At 42.3% G+C, this 23,155-nt stretch overlaps 1 protein-coding gene across 1 annotated transcript; it reads right to left on the reverse strand.

The window, feature by feature from the left end:
• Nucleotides 1-10,830: 10,830 nt before the first annotated feature.
• Nucleotides 10,831-19,933, reverse strand: LOC308168201 (piwi-like protein 1; the record flags this gene model as incomplete). The annotated part of the gene is made up of 20 exons (XM_080542703.1): nt 10,831-10,947; nt 11,428-11,575; nt 11,686-11,811; nt 13,397-13,550; nt 13,716-13,786; nt 13,887-13,990; nt 14,610-14,810; nt 14,915-14,987; nt 15,346-15,533; nt 15,758-15,872; nt 16,002-16,119; nt 16,221-16,347; nt 16,445-16,553; nt 16,788-16,985; nt 17,099-17,179; nt 17,816-17,937; nt 18,199-18,413; nt 18,575-18,700; nt 19,155-19,257; nt 19,859-19,933. The coding sequence occupies 20 exons, from the start codon at nt 19,931-19,933 to the stop codon at nt 10,831-10,833; spliced, it is 2,571 nt and encodes an 856-aa protein (XP_080398829.1).
• Nucleotides 19,934-23,155: the final 3,222 nt, after the last annotated feature.

The raw sequence follows: 23,155 nt of genomic DNA on the forward strand, positions 1-23,155 counted from the left end.
TCTTCCTGTCTTCCCCCCCCCCGACCTACATGTGGCAACACGTATCTCTGCGTTTCTTGCTGACATCTCTGCATGCATGTCAGCCCACCACCCCAAGATCAACCTTAAACAAGACTGATCTACTCTTCCTCCCTGGGAAACCCTGCCATCACCAAAACCTCTCCATCACAGTTGAGAACTCTACTGTAACCTCCTCCCAGAGAGCCAAGAACCTTGGAGGGATCCTGGACAACCGCCTATCCTGTGCGGAGAACATCGCAGCGACAGCACGCACCTGCAGATTCTTCCTCTACAACATCAGAAGGATACGTCCATCCCTCACCAGAGAAGCTGTGTAGCTAAAGAGCTCCTCAGAGCTGAACACAATACCCGTCTAAAAAACAATATACCGTATTTTCCAGACTATAAGTCGCACTTCTTTTCATAGTTTGGCTGGTCCTGCGACTTTGTCAGGTGCGACTTATATATAATTTCATACTGACTGACAGGAAACAAGGAGTAAACATTACCATCTACAGCCGAGAGAGGGCGCTCTGGGCTTGTGACGACTATATGCTGCTCCTGTAGCACTGAAGAAATTAACTGAAACATTAACGGGAGCTTGGTGAACTTGCTTACCGGTAACTTGCTTGTTGGACTCGCTGGCTTGTTATGTTCATTTAACCTATTCAGCCTCCCAGGTATGTTCTTTATGCTATTGTGTAGCTGAATAACTGTTGTGTTACTTTAATAACATACCAGACACCTATTCAGCCTGTTGTTCTGTGTTCTATTGTGTAGTTGAATAACTTGCCTTTCCAGATTAAATGTCTTAATCTGTTCTTGGTCTTGGACTTTGTGGAATACATTTCTAAATAAATGAGACTTATAGTCCAGTGCGATTTATATATGTTTTTTTCCTCTTCGTGACACATTTTTTGACTGGTGCGACTTATACTCCGGAGCGACTTAGTCCAGAAAATACGGTCATATATTTAGAAGTACCAGATTAAAAGCCTAATAGTGCTGTAAACAACTTGAGAATGCCAGGTGACAGTATACGTGCAGGGGAAAAGAAAGAAGGAAAAGAGATGGCAACGACTGAGGAGGCCAAGTTTGACACAGGTGCGGAGCTAGCCAACATCAAGACCATGCTACAGGGGATCGCGACAGATATAGGTGGAATGAAAAGAAGCAGCTCGGAGGTAGAATTACTGCTCAGGTCGTCAGCCAGTTCACTCGACTCCTCCACCTCTGCTGGCCGACTGGCCCCACCACCTCTACGCCAATGCGGCAGTCACGTCTCTTCATCATACTCGCTCCCCGCTGGTGGAATGAGCTTCCCACAGCGCTCAGAACTGCAGTCACTCCCAATCTTCTGTCAGAGAATAAACACTCATCTCTTCAGCATAAGCAATCATTCTACACCTGAGACAATGGAGACCAGTTCATTCTACACCTGAGACAATGGAGACCAGTTAATAAGTAATCATTCTACACCTGAGACAATGGAGACCAGTTAATAAGAAATCATTCTACACCTGAGACAATGGAGACCAGTTCATGAGAAATTATTCTACACCTGAGACAATGAAAAGTAGACATCTTAGGAGACACAGTAGAGGGGAAAGCAGGTGTCTCAGGAGACACAGTGCTGGGGGGTAATAGATGTCTCAGGAGGAGCAGTTAAGATGTAACCTGAAGAGATGGGTCTTTAGTCTCCGACGGAAGATGGGGAGTGACTCTGCAGTTCTGAAAGCCGTGGGAAGCTCATTCCACCAGCAGGGAGCGAGTGTAGTGAAGAGATGTGACCGGGCAGCATGACTGCCGTGTTGGCGTAGAAGTGGTAGGACCAGTCCCCCAGCAGAGGTGGAGGAGTGGAGTAAACAGGCTTAAGTTTGGGGGGGTAACTTCAGCCCATTCACTCCGCTCTCCACCTCTGCTGGCCGACTGGCCCCACCACCTCTACGCCAATGTGGCAGTGATGCTGCTCAGTCACATTTCTTCACTATACTCACTCCTCCTGGTGGAATGAACTTCCCATAACTGTCAGAACTGCAGAGCCACACCCCATCATCTGTCAGATAATGAAGACTCATCTCTTCAGGATACACCTTAACTGCTCCTCCTGAGACATCTACTACCCCCCAGCACTTTGTCTCCTGAGACATCTGCATCCCCCCCCCCCATACTGTTTCTCCTGAGACATCTACTACCCCCTTGTACCATTTCACCAATGTCTATAAATCTTTGTTCTTCTAGCACTACAACTGAAAATGGCCCCTGGCCTAGGCATATATTACTTTTCCTGCTGTGACTGTTGGATAGATGATTCACTTAGTCAAATGTATGATTGTAAGATTGTAATTTGCTTTGGAATAAGTTGTCTGCTAAATGCCAAACATGTAAATGTAGTGCTGGGCTGTGAGTATGGTGGATATCCCTGTAGGGGATCAAATATACATTGTAAAGGTTTAATTGTGTTAATATTGTATATGTTGAAATTTCCTTTGAGGCACAAGAACTGGGGGAGGGGTCCATCTGAGCAAATCAGCATAAGTAATAATTCTATACCTGAGACAATGGGAACCAGTTCATAAGAAATCATTCAACACCTGGGACAATGGTAACCAGTTCATTCTACACCTGAGACAAGAAATCATTCTACACCTGAGACAAGAAATCATTCTACACCTGAGACAATGAAGACCAGTTCATAAGTAATCATTCTACACCTGAGACAATGGAGACCAGTTCATTCTACACCTGAGACAATGGAGACCAGTTTATAAGTAATCATTCGACACCTGAGACAAGAAATCATTCTACACCTGAGACAATGGAGACCAGGTCAGTAATCAATCTACACCTGAGACAATGGAGACCAGTTCATAAGTAATCATTCTACACCTGAGACAATGAAAAGTAGACATCTTAGGAGACACAGTAGAGGAGAAAGCAGGTGTCTCAGTAGACACAGTGCTGGGGGGTAGTAGATGTCTCAGGAGGAGCAGTTAAGATGTAACCTGAAGAGATGGAGGTCTTTAGTCTCTGACGGAAGATTGGAAGTGACTCTGCAGTACTGAAAGCCATGAGAAGCTCATTCCACCAGCAGGGAGCGAGTGTAGTGAAGAGACGTGACCGGGCAGCATGACTGCCGCGTTGGTGTAGAGGTGGTGGGACCAGTCCCCCAGTAGAGGTGGAGGAGTGGAGTAAACAGGCTTAAGTTTGGGGGGGTAACTTCAGCCCATTCACTCCGCTCTCCACCTCTGCTGGCCGACTGGCCCCACCACCTCTACGCCAATACGGCAGTCACGCTGCCCAGTCACATCTCTTCACTATACTCACTCCCCCTGGTGGAATGACCTTGTTATGGCTGTCAGAATTGCAGAGTCACAACCCATCATCTGTCAGAGAATGAAGACTCGTCTCTTCAGGATGCACCTAAACTGCTCCTCCTGAGACATCTACTACCCCCAAGCACTGTGTCTCCTGAGACACCTGCATCCCCCCCCCCCATACTGTTTCTCCTGAGACATCTACTACCCCCTTGTACTATTTCACCAATGTCTATAAACCTTCGTTCTTCTAGCACGACGACTGCAAATGGCCCCTGGCCTATGCATAGATTACTTTTCCTGCTATGACTGTTGGATAGATGATTCACTTAGTCAAATGTATGATTGTAATTTGCTTTGGAATAAGTTGTCTGCTAAATGCCAAACATGTAAATGCAGTGCTGGGCTGTGAGTATGGTGGATATCCCTGTGGGGGATCAAATATACATTGTAAAGGTTTAATTGTGTTAATATTGTATTGAAATTACCTTTGAGGCACAGGAACTGGGGGAGGGGTCCATCTGAGCAAATCAGCATAAGTAATCATTCTACACCTGAGACAATGGAGACCAGTTCAGTAATCATTCTACACCTGAGACAATGGAGACCAGTTCAGTGGACCCTGGCCTATGCATAGATTACTTTTCCTGCTACGACTGTTGGATAGATGATTCACTTGTTTAGTTAAATGTATGATTGTAAGTTGCTTTGGAATGAGGTGTCTCCTAAACGCCAAAAATATATACATTGTAAAGGTTTAATTGTGTTAATATTGTATATATTGAACTTACCTTTGAGGCACAAGAACTGGAAGGAGGGGTCTGTCTGAGCAAATCAGCATAAGTAATCATTCTACACCTGAGACAATGGAGACCAGTTCATTCTACACCTGAGACAATGGAGACCAGTTCATTCTACACCTGAGACAATGGAGACCAGTTCATTCTACACCTGAGACAATGGAGACAAGTTCACAAGTAATCATTCTACACCTGAGATAATAGAGACCAGTTCATAAGTAATCATTCTACACCTGAGACAGTTCAGTAATCATTCTACACCTGAGACAACAGACCAGTTCAGCAATCATTCTACACCTGAGACAATGGAGACCAGATCAGTAATGAAGACACTGTACTGTGTCTCCAGAGACATCTGCTCCCCCCCTATACTATTTGTCCTGAGACATCTACTACATCTACTGTACCGTTTCACCAATGTTTATAAATCTTCCTTCTTCAGACAACAATACCCAAGTCCCACTAGAGGACGTTGGGCCCTCATGCCATCCTCATGGAGTCAGTTTGGTCAGAAAAATGCACACAAGTAAGCCTCTGGAGGTCATTTTGTAGGGCTCTGGCAGTGCTCCTCCCGGTATCTGATGTGCCATCCTGGCAAGGCTGGATGGGCTGGAGGCAGTGCCTCATGTTACCAGCAGTGACAAGGGCACTAGCAAAAGGCAAAACTTGAGAAAAATCAGTCAGGAAGGATAAGGAGAGAGAAATGGTCTGTGGCCACCACCTGCATGGCCATTTCCTTTTTGGGGGTTGTCTTGCTGTTGCCTCTCCTGTCCACCTGTTGTTGCTTTCATTTGCACCAAAGCAGGTGAAATTGATTAACATATATATTTTTTAAAGGAATAACTAATGAAGGGACAGATGGACAAAAACACTGAAGCAAGTATGGACGAACAGAAGGATGGAAGAATAAAATAATTAACAGATGAAAGAATATAAGAAATGAAGAAGAAAAGAATTGAAGAACAAACCAGGGCCGGCCCAGAGCATGTAGCCTGTTGTTTTGTGGTTAACATCGTTAACTATTTTGTAGGGTTCACTTTATTTGGAATATTTCGCACTCTTAAATTGATTGTTCACTGCTATTTATGTCAAAAATATTTTGGTGTTTATTTGTGTTAATTTGTCATTGTCTTTAGTTATAAACCTTGTTATGTGCAAGTTTGTTGCTTTCATAGTTTAAAATGTACTATTATTTTGAATACTTTGCAGTTGTAAATTGTTATTTAGTTTCTACAGTAGCCTATAGCTGTTTCGTAGTTAATAGAACAATTTTGTAGGGTTCACTTTATTTATTTGGAATATTTTGCACTTATATTGGTTGTTCATTGCTATTTATTTGTCAAAAATATTTTGGTTTTTATTGGTGTACATTTGTCATTGTCTTTACTTAGACCTTATGTGGAAGTTTGTTGCTTTTAAAGTTTACATTTTGACTTCATTATTTTGAATACTTTGCCGTTGTAAATTGTTATTTAGCTTCTACAGTAGTCTATCGTTGTTTGTTTTGTAGTTAACAGTACAATTTGTGTTCACTATTTATTTTGAATATAATAAAAAATCTATATTTTTGTTGGTGTTCTGTTGTCATTGTGTTTATTTATAGACCTTGTTATGTGCAAGTTTGTTGCTTTTATAAAAAATCTTGCTTAGAGCCACAAAAGTCCCAGGGCCGGCCGAATGAACAAACATGAACAAGGAAGAACAAAAACTAACTAACAGAAGAATGAAAGAATAGTTACACAAAAGAACAAACAGAAGAATGAACAGGAGAACAAACAGAAGAATGAAAAAGATGAAGAACGGACAGATGGAAGAACTGGCAGAAAACAACAACTGAGGAACGAATGGATGAATGAAAGAACTGAAGAATAAACGAATGAAAGAACAGACAGACTGTTCATCTTCATGGGGAAGTGTATCTTCATCTTCATGGAGTTGGGGAAGAGTATCGCCTCCTCTCAAACACCCGCTCCCGTGACCACTTCACTCCTGTCCTCCACTCTCTCCACTGGCTCCCCATCAAAGAACGTATACAATTCAAAGTCCTCATCCTCACATACAAAGCCCTCCATAGCCTGGCCCCCCCTTACCTGACTGACCTCCTTCTCCCCCACCGCCCTACCCGTACCCTCCGATCCTCATCCATTGTTCCCCTCACTGTCCCACCCTCAAAACTCAAAGGCTTCGGTCACCGTGCCTTTTCACGAGCTGCACCCCGCCTCTGGAACTCTCTCCCTCAACCACTCAAGAGACTCACCCTCACTCCTCACTTTTAAATCCCACCTCAAAACCTACCTGTTCTCCCATGCCTACAGCCTCCCCTACCCCTAGCCATCTCCCCCATCCCCTAGGACAGTGGTGCAGCTCGATTGTCATTTGCCAGAGAACAGGAGAATTGGCATGTTCGCCATTGGTGCCCCGTTCTCATCACAGATAAGAAGAGGTTCACACTGAGCACATGTGACAGACGTGAAAGAGTCTGGAAACACAGTGGCAAACGTTATGCCTTGCTGAAATGCCTAACCAAGGCCTTGCTAAAATGCTTACCCAAGGCCTTGCTAAATGCCTACCCAAACCCATGCCGAAATGCCTACCCAAGGCCTTGCTGAAATGCCTATCTACCCAAGGCCTCGCTGAAATTACTACCCTAACATCTTTCTGAAATGACTACCCTAACATCTGGCTGAAATGAGCACCCTAACATGTTTCTGAAATGACTACCCTAAAATCTGGCTAAAATAACTACCCTAACATCTTGCTGAAATTACTATCCTAACGTATTGTTGAAATGGCTACCCTAACGTCTTGTTGAAATGCCTATCCTGCCTACCCTGTCTTGCTGAAATGATGCAGAGAGTAAACCAAAACTACGGGACTATGGAACTATGGATGAAAAAGGGTGCTGAAATGATGCAGAGAGAGTAAACCAAAACTATTGGACTATGGATGGAACTATGGATGAAACATTCTGGTGCATTCTTTGATGTACCCTGTCACTCCCAAATACACCATAAGAAAAATAAGAAAAAAAATAAAAAACCTACTCATTCTACTCTCACAGCTTTAGGTAGAAAGGTTCAATCCATGAATGCATGGTTGAAACCAATTTTCCTACCTGGTGATGCTTCCCAGTCTACGATATGTCATTATTTGAAGACCTGGAAACAAAATACAGATTCAATTACTATCTCAGGGTGATTTGTTGGCATGTCATCAGATGTGTTACAATTCTCAGCTCTCACTGATCTTTTAAACCAGATTTTAATCTTTAACGATTTGTATCGATGTTTTTACTATCTGTGCTTTTGTTTTACTTATTTATCCATATATTCTTGTTCTCATGATTTGAAGGTGACATGAATTGAAGCTATATATAAAATGTATTACAATGTTTTGCTCTTACTGCATTCTATCGACAAATAGTCAAGACAGCAGTTTACAGACAAACAGTACAGTGTACTATTACAATACCTGTGAAATGTATCCATTTTGGGGTTTTAGAACAAACAGATGTGTCCAGTGTGGTGTTAAATTGACACCTACCATAAGGTCTCCACCAGGACTGGGATTCTCTGAACCAGAACAGGTGCCTTGAGATGCTGCAGACCTGAGAGACAACATTAAATTATAGGATACAACTTAACACTGTAGTAGTACATCAAATTTAGTAAATCTAGGTTTAAACTGGTTTATAATTAATCAGAGACGTTGTGTACACATCTTAATTTTAACCCTGGATAAGTTAAACCTCTTTAAACAATGGTTAAAATAGGATTAGTTATGTTCAGTGTCAGCAATGATGGATTCCAACGAAATGTAAAAAATTTCACAATATAGGCTAAATAAATATGGCCCTAAATAAAGTTAATGCTCGATCTCGTAAACTAGACACTTTTTGAACAAATGCCTCATGAACTTGCTACTTTCTTTTCTTTTTTCTTTTAAACGGCATAAAAGTCACCAGAATACATCACCTACTAAGAGAGATCACAGTAGGCCTATCTATGAGCCAGTCAGATGATGATGATGACAAATGTTGCATAACCCTTGTTAGTGCACTGACAGGAATATAACCACAAATTAAATAACCAACACAGTACGTCACAATTCAGACACTCCCTTGCTCACAGATTAAATAACCAACAATTCAGAACTCATGCTATTTATCCAGCCCAACCGCCCAAATGTTCCAAATCCATTTTTAGACTAGGTTTAAAATGACTGGTGCAACACACTGGAATTTAATCTAGGTTTGAATGGAAATTAAACTGAGACTGTCAAATGTTTAGATTTAACCAGGATTCATTGTAAACTACATTTAAAATAGGTTTAAAGTTCATTGCAACAGGATTAGTACATAAACATGGATTTAATCCAGTTTAAAAGTTAAACCATGTTGATGTAACCCTGCCTTAGTCTGCCATATTTCATATATGTATTTAAGGTGTATAAATAAATGTATCTATACTTAATTCAAATATATCCATTAGCCTATACATGTGCACAGGAGAGCCCTGCAACAATGCTTAGCCTACTATGAGCTGCCTCTCAACAGAGCACGTGACTGTCCAACACCAACTTAACACTGAATAGAACACCAACAATACACACTCAATTATCAAGTAGCCAAATAACAGAGCAGTGAATATAATAGCCTACCAACGATACACAATATATTATCAGGTAGCCAAATAACAGAGCAGTGAATAAAACACCAACAATACAGAATAACAGTCAAACAGAGAAATAAAACGGCCGTTGGCTTCAACTAAACGCGCTAATGATGCCCTTACCTTCGGTCAGCGCACCTGCCAGCAGACCTGCAAACTCCTCAACTTTGCCTCTTTCGTGCCAAGCCTCTTGTAGTGTCCCACGTGTCTGACAAACAGAAGTAGTCCCATAGTCTCTTTACTGAAGGTTGAATGTTGTTGAAAAGTTGAGTTTTTCGTGACAGTCTGAGGAGAACAAGCCTCTAATTGAAACCTGGGACACCAAACAGCTGGGAGGTAATTAGTCTCTTATGTAGGTGTGGTTGATGACACCAAACAGCTGGGAGGTAATTAGTCTCTTATGTAGGTGTGGTTGATGACACCAAACAGCTGGGAGGTAATTAGTCTCTTATGTAGGTGTGGTTGATGAATCCTATCCCAGCCAGCACCGACGGACCTGGACGAATTCGGACCAGCCCGATAACGGCCAGACCACGTAATATCACAACTATAGTATCTGGCCCAGAATATCACCCTATTTCAACTAAAATATATATATATATTTTTTTTTTATATTTGTCGGGAGAAAATACCCAAATGTGAAACCCCAGCAACAACCCGTCATCTCTGTTGTGACGTCATCTCTGGTGTGACAGACATCAAAGTGGTTTTGTTTAAAAAAACGGGCGATTGCGTCACAGTGATGAGCGTGACGTCACGGTAGGCTGGGCTCGGCAGGCGGTGTTACTTTAAAATGTAATGTTCTAAATCTGTGAATAAATGTAGTTATTTTGTCATCAAAAGCCTTTTTTCCTGTGTTGTTTTTATTGTTTCATAGAAGTAAACAACTTTTCAGATGTTTGAGCAAGTTCCAGGGTTCCAGAATGTAACTCTACGCTCCGAGGGTTCCATGAGGGAAGTCCACAGCGTGTAACATGTACCCAGGGCAAATGTCTGGAGCTCTCTTGTCTTGTGCTGCCCTCTAGCTGCAAGAAAAAGAACTGGGTCCAACATCATTTTGTTCACCATTCCATCTTTCCATCCACCTTTAACAGAAACTGCTTTTTCTGAACTACTTACATGAGATTTGAACTGAAAAAAAAAAAAGAATGTATAAAAAGCATTCTGTATAACCTTCTGTACAATTCTCAGCCTACAGTAACAGGCATTTAAAAATGACAGTAAATGTAAAAATGTTCAAGTCATGAACCATAGGTTTTCAGTCATTGCTTCTATACTGTTTGAGTGACTGTTGCTCTTTTTGTACTTTGTCCATTTGTAAAATGTTTATACTTGATTTTCAGACTGCCTTTTTTGTACATTAAAATGTATAATCAAACAGTGCAAGCTTTCCCCATGGTGTCTTCAAAACCATGTTTTAAAAGTCTGCAATTGTGTGCTAGCTTTATGAAAAGAAATATCAGCCTATATTGATGGTTACGAAATATTGTGTGGGTGTGCATGTGCACATTTTTTTAACAAAATAAATTAGATATTTTCTAACTTGTTGTGTTGCGGGTCTTTCTCCCTATGCCATTCAGGTATCCTACAAGTGGACTACTTAGGTAGATCGCTGGTCGCTGTTCTCTCAAATCTCATTGACCGACACATATAAAGAATGGCCCACAGGACACTCAATTCTCTATATTTGCTTGATACGTACTGTATTTAAGAATGCAATGACACTGGTAATTCAGTTAATATTTATTTGTTTAAAAACACAACACAAACCCTAACCTTCATCATGATAATGAAAACAGGGAGACAGCCAAAATGACAGCTGCAGTAACAACATTTTCAAACAGTATCATGCAACTTGATCTTAGTAAAAGAACAAAATAAAAAACACAAAATAAAACTTTGCACCGAAGTTTGACCATCTGTAATAAATCATTTCCAAAGAACAATAGTATAAAATAAAATAGAAGAGCAGTTCAAATTTGCATAACAAACAAAAGGAAAACAAGTTCACTCCAAAGTGCTCTTCAGGTAGCTGCTGCCCTCTCACAGGTAGTAGAGCAAGTCATCCAGCTTCATGTTGGGCTCTCTGTGGATGCTCTGTCCCACCAGGAAAGCAAGCTTGTGGGCATATTGGCAGGGTGCAGGCACTCGGATGATCCCCTGAAATAATTGGGGGAGACAAAATCAACGACAATTTATGCATCAAAAAACTACTTGCATGCCTGAAATGGGAAAACCATATGTAAATACAGTATGTTTGATTTCATAACCAATATGGATACGTATCAGTAGGTTTAAGATGTGTTTCAATGTGAACTACACCCTGTTCATGCCTGCATTTGAATTACTGACCAAGAGAATAGTTTAAGCAGACTTTTACCCTGTAATTTTGTGCATTTGTTGTTTTCATTATTCTAAAGTAGACATATCCACACACAAAGAATCATGTTATAAAACAATCTCTGAGTAAATATATCTCGCTTTGAATGCCCTGATGTTCCAAACTCCCAAGATCCCCCCCTCTCTCCCCGTCACAACAGACCTCACGTTTTGATAGCTATGATGCAGCTGCACACGAAATAATGAAAGTTCGGGTAAACCTCCCCTTTAAAACTACTACTGAAAGACAACCCAGCATACCTGCCAGTTGAAGTACATGTGGCAGAGTTTGTAGGTCAGTTTCTGCATGTGGTCAGGCTTCAGTCCACTGCTGTCATACACCACATTGTAGTGGGTTGGGGAGACGCTTCCCTGTCTAACAGCTTGGCTGACAATGAAGAAGTCGTACCTGAAAATGGGAAATTGCAACTGTAGCCACCGTTTTAAGACTGGATAAAGCAGACATAGCACATCTCTGAAAAAACAACATATTTTCTGAATTGCGTATTGAATCGATACCATTCTGGGCGGGTGACCTCAGTGTCGATGACTGTTCCAGGGGGTGGGTTGGCCATCTTGCCGCCAACTTGGGCAAAGAACCTGGAACTGATCCGCTTCTTCACAACCACCACTGTGAGTTTGGGTCTAGGAGGGGAAGAGAGAAAATACGATCAGAATGATTGGTGATTGAATGTGTTAAAGGGAACCCTGGTTATTAAGACACAGTGTTTCCTCTATATGCATTGATTCGTGGCGGGCCGCCACAAATACATTTTCTCCGCCACTAATTGATTCAGGCTGCGCAACGAGAAAGGCAGCGAGGAATTATGATCGGAGAATAGAAAAAGAAAAAGCAGATTTAAGCTAGATTTAGGCCGCTTTCAGACCTACATTTCGTTCCGATTTCTTTCCGATGTTGCAATTAACCTCGTCGGCAACGCGCTTGCAAAGCAATTTTGTGATTGGTCAGAATTTAGCGGATTTCAGGAAATCCCTCTCCTCTCCCTTCGCCCGTCGGCGGTCCCTTTAATCCCGTATCCTAATCTAAAATGCAACATCAGCGACGACTGTGGGTTATTGCATTTACTGCTGTTCTCTGGTTCATGTGCTTATACCAGTGCTCAGTATACAAGTATTTTAAATGAACATTCGTAATGTAGTCTCTGATGTTCATGGTCAACTAAATCAGGCTATTTTGTGAAACAAATAATGTTCCCGCAAATTGGTTAACCGAGCAGCCTCGCACCTAACGCTAGCATCGAACTATTCATAGCATAAACGTTGGTAAATGTCATAAACGACACAGTATTGGCAGGGGAAAAGAAGGGGAGTCGAATCTTTATTGACAACGGATGCTGGAAAAACATGCAGCTAAAATTCAGGGAACAATTGGACAATAAGAGACACAAGGTGTGGTCGCATGGTCTAATTACAGGGCAATATGCGCGGGGCAACAATTATCTATAGCCTCTAAAATCACCACGAACAGAACGGCAGAGGTACGGGTAAGCAGGGCTCATGTCGGTGTCATCAAAGGTAAAAGTTGGTTTTCTTTAACTCAGCTGATAGCATTACCTTGCTGTTGGTTGTTTACCGAATGCTCCAACTGACTGTCACACTGTGATTTTACTTGTGTAAACAGTTAATGAGTAACGTTAGACGGTTTTGTGTGTGTACTCTCATGTAGGCTTGCAATACTTTGTATTGATGAGCTGATCTTTCATTGTGACTGTAAGTCGCAAGTTTATATTCTACGGATGTTGTTCAGTGCTGTATGCGCGTTCCCGGTTCCCTGTGTACTTCATATTCGATGAGCTGATGATCTTTCTCTGTGTGTGTGTGTGTGTGTCTTGGGCGTATCTGTCAGTCACATGTATATGTTCAGTGCTGTATGCGCGTTCCGCATGTTCTGCTGCAGCTGTAGGATATCTTGGTATTTGATCACCTTCTATATAAAAATCACCGTTTTTTTTATGTTGCCACCCTTTAGTTTTTGGTGAAATTACGTCTTTGTTTTGAGCGCCAGTGCGCGTTTCATGTGCGTGCAATTATTATTTTTTTACCACTCCGCCACTAATGTGAAAAATCCTAGAGGAAACACTGAAGATATGTAGGCCTTAATACGCTCTAATTGCCATCTCGTACTAAAATATGTTGGTAGAAAGACATGAAAAATTTTGATTATGTTAGAAATCCTCAATTAAGGTGTAGGTCCTTAAGGTCCTCTTACGTGTAGTCCTTTCCCATGGTGCTGATTGAGTCCAGGATCTGTGGCACTTCGTAGTTGACCACACTCTGCAGCATCCCGTCCCCCACTCCGTCTCTGTAGATAATGATGCGTGAGGGCAGGCACTGGTTGTGCTTCAGCCAGGCCTTCAGTGCACCTGGGAAAGAGAGCCTGCACTTAGGATACTAGGGATCATTCTCATGCTTCTCTGAGGGATTATGTTGAAAAGAAGACTTGGAAGACATTGTTACAATGTGGCAGTCAGTGGTCAATTTTGATATGGTATCTTATTTGAAATGCTTTGTTGTTTCATTGAACTTGCCTTGCAGAGCCACTTTCAAGCCATCCATGATCTCCTGACCACGGCTCTGAACCACACACTTGGAGAACCACCTGGAAAACAAGAGGAATCAGTTGGTACTGGCTACCAACATTGGTGGTAAAGAGCACATTCATAACCCAAGGCCATGCTTCTCCATGCTCATCCACATACCTGGACATGCCCTTGTTGAGACTGGCCACCAGAGCTCCAATGGACCTGTTCCCTGCAGCTATGTCGTGGTAGCAGTCAATGCCCACGATCATCAGCTGCTGGAGCTGTGAAACAGAGGCAGGTGAAGTTACACCTTACAAAGTTTGGTTTAGCACATGCTTCTATTGAGATACATGGGGTGGAACATAAGATTGTGGATGGAGATCACATAGGTGTGAAATGTGTGGTTGTAGAAATAGAACACGCTGTAGAAATTGTACCTGCACCCATGAGAGGTAGTCAGTCAGATAAATGTTATCCACATTAAAAAGGGAAAGTTTATCCAAAATTCATGTTCATGTGTATTTCTGGTCAATCCATAATGCATACCGTCTCAAACTATCATCATTTCAAAACGTATCATTGCTATCAAAACTCAAAGTCTATGTTTACTTCCTAAAAAAGCCCCAGAGTTAATATAATCTGGAATCGGGAATCTTGAGCAATTTGGAACATCAGGACTGATGACGGCATTCAAAGCGAGATATCTTGACCGTTTATATATATACTGTATATCTTCATCGTTTTTAATGTGTCTATTGAATAATGAAAACAACAAATAATAAAATTCCACTTTAAACTTATCATGAGCATTGGTCTGTATGTGCACAGCTGTTTTTTTATATATTGGGCCCCAACAACATTTGTGACTTTGGGTTTATTTCAATTCACTGTGCGACTTACTGGGATCTCCACACTCCAGAGCTCTCCTCCCATCTTGCAGTTCATCTGCAGGGCAATCTTGGTGGCCACAGTCATGACGACCTGTTGGCGGGAAAGGGTGCGAGCCAACACACACTGGCTGGGGGTGGGACAGTCCACACACAGGTACTTCTTCACACTGTCATACTTATCCTTCCTGTTGCTGGGGAGGATCACCACCACCTGAGGAGGTAACACACATGCTTTAGTCCTCATTCAACACCTAGAGGTGGTTACCTGGACACAGATTAGGACGATTGCTAGACATGTTATGCTCAGAGACTAACCATCTGGGTGGTCTCTGTAACGTTGTGCTGCAGAGCCCTGAGCAGAGACTCCTGGCGGTCCTCGTACTCCACCCTGTACACAGACCAAAACTGTCAAAGCACTGGGACATCTAACCAATGGGACTTCCACTGATGATACCATGTTCATTTTCAGATAACACCCAAGTATGATTGGCAAAGAATACTCAAGGCTTTGTAAAACACCTGTGGTACAATACTGCAGCTTAAAGTGCTCATTAACTCAAGCTTGGAACCTTAATTCTAGCTGTGCCCATTCACAGCTGGACTCACCGTTGTAATTAACTTAGGTATCATATGTTGCTCCCTGCCACTAGGTGGTGCAATAGCACTGTGTGTGTGTGTGTGTGTGTGTGTGTGTGTGTGTGTGTGTGCCTCCTTCCAGTCTCCTCCAACCCAGAGTGAGAACTCACATAACAGGCCTCTGCATGCGGATGCCCATGGGTGGGGACACCTTATTTAAGCCGTCCAGGAGGGCGTGGGCTACGTCAGCGTTGCGGTGGGTAAAGAACATGATCCAGTTGTCCAGTGGCCGGCTGCTGATCAGGGGGATCCCCCTCATTTCTTTCGACCAGTCTGCTGCCAAAGCGTTGTAGTCGTACTGGGAGACAAAAGAAAAAGAAAAAAAAAGGTTTTTTAGTTTGTTGCAATCACAGATTATGACAGGCATATACATGCAAATACATGACCAGCAAACATTCTTGTTTGGAGCTAGATCAGTACATGTTGCAGTAAAACAGAAATGTTTAGCAAGAGCTTCAAACTGCAGGTAACAAGTACTGTAATAAGCCACACTGGGGACATCATTTCTGATGTATTCAATACCGATCTGGATCCTTGGATAATCCTCTCAGTAGGGAGGAGTCTGCCTGTGAGGTTCAGGAGTTTGTTGTCAAAGTTGAGCCCCCAGGTATTAATTTCAGCCTCAGCCTCAGGGTTCCTGCAAGGTGGTCAGTTTTGCAATCAACGTTGTGATATCAATATTGTAACCACTTAAAGCTGGGGTGTAGAGTCAACATTACATCAGTGCAAGGCTGCTCATAGTCAAACCATATAGAGTGTGACGTACTTGTGGATGTTATTGACAAAGCGATTGAGACGCTGCTCCCTCTGCTCTGGGTTCAGTCTGGTGTGGGTGGCCAGGTCCTTCATGATGTTGAAGTCACTGCGCATCTTGTCCGTCAGGCCTATTAAAAATAAATAAAAAGTAGCAGTGTATATAATACTAAAATAAATACTGTCCATAAGTAGTGTTTGTGAGGTTTCTCTAGTGTCAAGTCAGTGGTACCTGTAAGGTAGCAGAACTCTGGGATGAGCATGGCTGGGCCAGGGGGCGGCCCCCCAGAAGGGCCCATCTTCCTCACATGGCTTACCAGAAGGGCCTGCCGGTTGTCGGTGATGTCCAGACTATATTGCTGAATGAAAGTGTTAAATCATAATGAGTTCAGTGGTTACTGTGACACATGGTCAGTGATATGGTCTGATAGTTTAAGTTTATGAGACAACACCTACAGTTTTGTAGTATTCTTTGAAGGAGATGTCAGAGTCCCCTCTCTTGAATGTGTTAGTAGGAGTGTGGTCCCATGCGATATCATCAATCCTGTAGGTCTTGTTATTGTACCTGAGAGAAAAAATTCCCATAGACAGTTGGTTGTTATAAATGTGAATGTTTCTTTGCAACAATGTAAAAGTGGTTATTATAAGGTTGAATAAACTTTTTTTTTTTTTAAATAAATATGAATATGCACAAATCTAAGTAGAGCTTAGTGCTTAGTACCTACTCTGCATTACTGTAAAGCGTTACCGTAGAGAAACAACAGTTGTATCTCTGCGTTCATCTAGTGGTGGGTCTTACTTGGTGAGGACAATTTGGCCCACCAGCTCCTTGGTGCAGGCCTCCATGAAGCGCTGGTCCCCACACTGCTGCTTGAGATTGCCCATGAAAGCGAGCACTGTTTCACTGCGCAGCACCTTGTGGCTCACATCCATACTCAGCATGATGCCCGACTCATACTGCAGGATGGTGGTGGTGAAGCCAGGCCAGATGGTCAGTCTGAAGAGCACATGCATACAACATGCCACACAATGAAGGACACAACAACATCTTTATTCTGTCTCTTTTGTCTTTATGGGTAAAACCACTGCCGAGACAGGTAAGGCACAGACCTGTGCTGTGGGATATTGAGTGGTTCATTTGGGTCGTAGTAATGGCGTCCAATTTGTTGCATGTTTAGTATCCGCAGCACCCTAGAACAAACAGAGAAAAACATTTTTACAGACAATGACGGAATAGAGACCGACAGAGAATGAATGAATGAATGAATGGTCTTTATTGTCATTGATATAGTACAGGTACCAAACAATGAAATTTGGGAGGGGGGGCTCCCCTGGTGCTAGGAAAAAAGCTAAAAACAAGAAGGGAAAGGAGCTGGTTTACATAAATAAAGGCTATGTACACTATCCACTATACTATACAAATTAAAACACTGTGCTGTACTCTATGCTATGCTATACCTATTCTAACATTTCCTATCTCTGAACCTTATGTACCCGAGGGTTGTCATATTGCACATAGTGTTATTGCACATTCATTTAAAGTGTCGCAGTTTGCAGGTTTGAAATGTTCACAGTTGTGTTTCAGTATTGCACTTGATTTCAATCTAGTAGCTGCCATCAAATTGTCTAGATTGTCCAGGGCCTAGAACCTAGGTCTTTGCTGTGTTCAGGGCCTGAATGGCCCTGGGGTAGAAGCTGAGCTTCAGTCTGTTTGTCCTTGCGAACATGGTCCTGAACCGCCTGTCCGAGGGCAGCCGAGCAAAGAAACGTGAGTTTGTGTCTTATTATAGGTCAACACAACCATAACCTTTCACTGGGTGCTCTGACCTTCTGAAGATGATGTTGTAGAACTGCAGGGACACTGGAGAGGTGGGTGGCAGCTCATTGGTCAGAGTGATCGTGATCTGGACATCCTCTCCATGGTTGGTCCGAGACTGAAGTACAGTCTCCTACAAAATACAATGGAAGCTCTGTGTCAAGGTTTCTCAATGAATTACAATTAGAACATGCTTCTCAAAACAGCATGTGGGAGCTGATCCATCAGCTTTAGATCATACTGTAGTTAGTATGTTTTTCACTCTTGCTCCAACAATTAACAGTTAACTACTTTGACAAGTTCTTGCATGCCGTTTGGTAAATTATGATCTTAGTCTATCACAAATCCGAGTGATAGAGCCATCAGAAGAACCGAACCCTCTCGTGTACTGTACCCGGTTCTCAAGTCTGTGAGGCAGGAAGAGGAGGGCTCCATCAAAGGTGCGGGCTGAGCCTAGCGTCTCGTTATGATGATACAAGAGGGCAGAACGCAGGCGGCGGGACTCTATGGGGGGCTTGTAGTCCACATGGTACTGGTAAAGCACCCACTGAGGGCGGGAAAGGATGCGGAAGAAGTTGGCTTTCAGTTGAATAGGAGAGCCAGAGGACCCTGAAGACATATCACAGATGACAGCATTATATTACAGAAAACAGAACAATGACATTCTTCTGCAATGGGTTTAATGAGGATTTCATACATGGATGTATCATGTTGTTCATTATTCTAAAACTACACTATAATTGTGACCATGTAATGGCTGGCTAACACACCAGTCTTGGATTCCTTGACATGCTCCATGGCCTGCCTGGTGTTGATTCCTACATCATGGAAATCACCACGGCGTCCACCCCTCTCTCCGATCTTCACCTGCTGAAAGCCTGAAGATATCTTAAGATCTGTGAAAACAAAGGGCAGAGAAATAATGCAGTTTCACTCACTCTCATTTCACATTAAACACATTGATTGAACACATTTCAAATGTAAAATGTTAGGCTTGACTACTGGTATAGGAGAGGAAGAATTAAAAGTAAAAGTGCACTTAAGGCTTGACAGGTAGACCATATGCGCAGAAAGACATGATTAATCAATGCTTGCAGTAACGTTTCTGTTCACTGTTTTCGTTCCCTCAACTCTCAAATCCACTCGCCATGAACAAACATTTGAACAAGTTACAGAAGCAACTGCGTTCCAGACAAACTCGACCTCCAACTCAATGGAACGCATCATACACTGAAAATTCACTGGTGCATATTGAACCGTGGATGGCGAACCATACAGTTCAATATAAACAGAGAACCGTTGCACCCCTAATATGCATTAGCTACTTTAAATGACCATAGAACACAGCACCTTCTGAGGACACAAGTCCCGGGGCAATTTTCTGTCTTCCACGACCCACAAGTTGACCCTCAGAAGTGGAGTGAACTGGCCGTGCTTCCTCCTGAGGGGGAGCCTTTAAGAAAAAACATTAAAATGTAATCAAAAATACTTTATTGAAAGCCCTTACCAGTTCCTATAATAACTCATGTTTCATATCAACAACACTCCACAAAATGACTGTGAAAACTCATAAAGGTAAGTGAAGTAATCTTAACCACTCAATTAGCAGTGCAAGAGCATTCAAATACAGTCAGAACTGAATTAATGATATGCCTAAAAACTATTACAGTGACAGAATACAATAGTGACCTTATAAATTCAGCATTACATTTGTTGTCTTCTGGCAGAGATGCCATCATAGGATTATTTAGCCTGATCCATTCTCATCCTATTATATTTATATCGAGGATACACTACACAATTTATAAAATCTTCATACCGGAAAACCTCTGACATTTTGTGATCACCCTTGCCCAAATGATTGTGTCTTGCTGTTGCTCTCTCCAAGATCAGGGGTTCTCACATCACACATTTACATGTATACATTTACATAAGATTTGACCATCAAGACCCTACAGTAGCCTCAATTCATACAACCATGTTGGTACAGCCATGCGTAACGGCGAAATCCTGTGGGCAGAATTAATGTGTATAAGGATTCTTAATGAACTCACCGACAGCGCCCCTGGTGGCCCAGTCTCTTGACCGCGTGCAAGACCCCTCGGTCTGGCTCTGGCTCGACCCGTCATTTTAGGTTTTGGATTACGGTAACACTGGAGTGGAACTGGAAGAAACATACAAATTAAACTTCTCATTCTACAATGTTAACATAGCGAAGTTTGACATGACCACCACGTGTACATTTGAACACAGTTAAAGACAGTCACGAGCACATGTCTGACCACAGTCGTACTGGCGCAAAGTGCTGCTGCACGAGGCAAGAGACCAGACGTAGCTAGCTAACTAACAACCACTTTGTACTTCATACATTAGCCAATGGAGTCATCGTTGCTTCTGTAGTCTACAGTTAAAATTCATTGCTTTAGATGTATTAATTACTAACTGGCTAATAGTATTGAACATTTAAACATTGCGTTAGAACAGGCGGCCTGTCTAAACTAGCTCGTCACAACGGGCAACTGGACTTGAAACCATCTCGTGTGGCTCAATTAAAAGCTTATATTCTTTAATGACTTTGACAGTGATTATCTGGCAGCATGTAAGGTCATAAACATCGTGTAGCTAGCTCTATTTTCTCACAGAACACATTAGATGTACTTACATGGTGACTTGACTTCTTTCAACTCTCAACTGTCTGCTAAACGAACTGCGTCAGGTGATTTATAGGGCTTCTCACTCAGTATCACTGCGCACTGCGTATCACTGCGCACGTCTATACAGATGGGTAGGAGAGGGACTATTTTCTGGTAGTGTAATGGCGCAGTAATCACTGAGTATCACTGCGCACGTCATCCAATTCTCCTGTCATTCATTGGTTCACAGAATACTGAATTCTATAAATATGTTATTTATTGAATACACGACGGGCATTATTTTCGACTCAAAGGAAGTAAAACAAATGTCTTACTAGACACTGTACACATACTCATTGTATAGTGGGCTATAGTATCTAGTCACATGCGATTTGCTCCAATCTAAACTATGTCCACTAGTTGGTATAGTCCGGTTAATATGTGAAAAAATAGTTCACTTTTTCATAAAAGCACCAAACTTGGTACACTTGTACAGTTTGTTGTCCTGAACATTTTCAGACGTGGAGCCCTCGCAAAAACTCCTCCTAGTGGCCATGGCGGGCATTTTCCTTTCCGCCATAGCCGCATTGTGCTTCATATCTCCTCAACCAAACATGATAACACAGAACAGGTGATGTCTACCCCCATGTTTTGAAGGTCAAGGATTACAATGATACCATATACAACATCATAAAATGTTCTGGTGAATAGTTAGTGGTGAAATCAGTGACGTTGTGACTGAGAATGATTAAAATGAAATCGCAGTATCTGAGAATATGCATATTCCATTTTCATAATATATTTCATATAATAATTTATTTACTATAGTTCTCTAAGTCCAGAATTGTCTATTAGGCTATGAATGTAGGTATTTCAGTTGTTGCACCTTACTTGGAAAGTGTTGACAGAGTGGATGTGGTGTGGGACTGCTATGAAGCATTAATTAATTAAATAACAATTACATTAAATTACAATTAAAAATTATAATTAATTAATTAATTATGAAGCAAACAGCTTAAAGTCCCAGACAAGACAGAAGCGAGGAACGGGCACAAGAACAAGAGTGGATGGAAAAAACTAGATAGACTAGTGCAGAACACAAGAGGCAGATGGAGAGTAAAACCCAAAGCTGGGTGTATTTATTGATTCCGGGGAATAGGGGCAGAGCTTCTATAGTGAAGCAGGCAGATCAGGAGGGTCAGCAAGCAGGGCAGGCAGGTAGAGAGGGCAGGCAGGGCAGGGCAGTGCAGGCAGGTAGAGAGGGCAGGCAGGGCAGGGCAGTGCAGGCAGAGAGGGCAGGCAAGTTCACTCCAAAGTGCTCTTCAGGTAGCTCAGGGGTGCAAACTGGTGATGGCCCAAAAAGGTGACACTTTTTGAGCACTAGCGGTGGTAGATGGATAGCGCTAGCACTGATGGTGGTCTCACCGGCGGTCCTAACCTTAACACCCACATAATTATGTTGAAAGCAGGTTGTTTACTGTGACTGTGTCCACCACACTGTCTAGAATTGTACCTAGCTGCATGAAGCTAAAAGTTATTTCAACAGCAGCGGAGTTTAGCAGACAGGAAGATTAGTTAGAAGAATAGTCATCATGTGACTTGGATGAGACGTAGACCCCCCCCCCCCCCCCCACCAAATATATTTTTTGCAAATCTACACGATTCACGTGGATGACCTATTTTGAAGTAAAAACTGCTAATTTAGCAGAAATGTGACAAGTTTGCCCCCCTGCATATATGAGGTCACCACCACAATGACTGTAGGGGCACTAATAAGTAAAGTATTACATTATTTTTCTCTCCACCTCCTTCAAACCAACCTCATTTGCCTCCCGAGTCTTTTCACTCTCTCATTCAACAACAAACGAAAAATAAACAAGGACACAATCTTCACAAACTGTTACCCTTTTTATTGTAGTCCTCAAATACCTCCTAAATTCCTGATTGGTTTCTGGACAATTGAAAACACAAATTTGTTCCCAGAGGCCCTCTGCCCTCTCTCTTTTCGCCCAAATAAGGACATGCAATAGCTCCACACACGTTTTGACACATGGGACGGCATCGAAGATGGCAATCTAATTTAATTTCTTACAGTCTAATGTTTTTGTTCTTTTACAATTTTAAATATTATTATGGTTACCACCTTGTTTTTATCGTTACAGTTTATTACAGGATGGGGCATGGCCAAATGGGGGAGAGCCAATCACAGGCTAGTGTTAGGTCACCTGAATGCACAGATGCAGAGGGGGACAGGGGGACAGAGAAACCAATCAGGCTTGGCATTATTCTGCTTAAGCATCAACACTTCATAGTTAATAACAGTCTCTCTGGTGAAGTATAGAGCAGCCTGCAGTAGAGATGCACATCAGTAAGCCCTGCTGCGTGCACGTACACACACACACACACACACACACACACACACACACACACACACACACACACACGTAAGAACATAGAAATTGAAAGGGAAGAACAGACATGGTTCTAAATTCCACAGTTTTTAAACATGGACCCACCAACATCAACATGAAACATAGTCTAACAAATAAAACCCATTGGATTCTTGAGTCATAACATTGTTAACTAAAGCAACAACCAGTCAAACACTCCAAACCTCAGCCACACATACGACGAGTCCTCATCTCCATACTCTAGGATCTAGAACTCTGCTATGAATAACAAATGTCCGCTCTACCCAATGTAGTAGCTGCTCCCCTC

This window comes from Nansenia antarctica (genome assembly GCF_963989245.1).
Source record: "Nansenia antarctica genome assembly, chromosome: 12".
In the NCBI taxonomy this organism is placed as follows: domain Eukaryota; kingdom Metazoa; phylum Chordata; class Actinopteri; order Argentiniformes; family Microstomatidae; genus Nansenia; species Nansenia antarctica.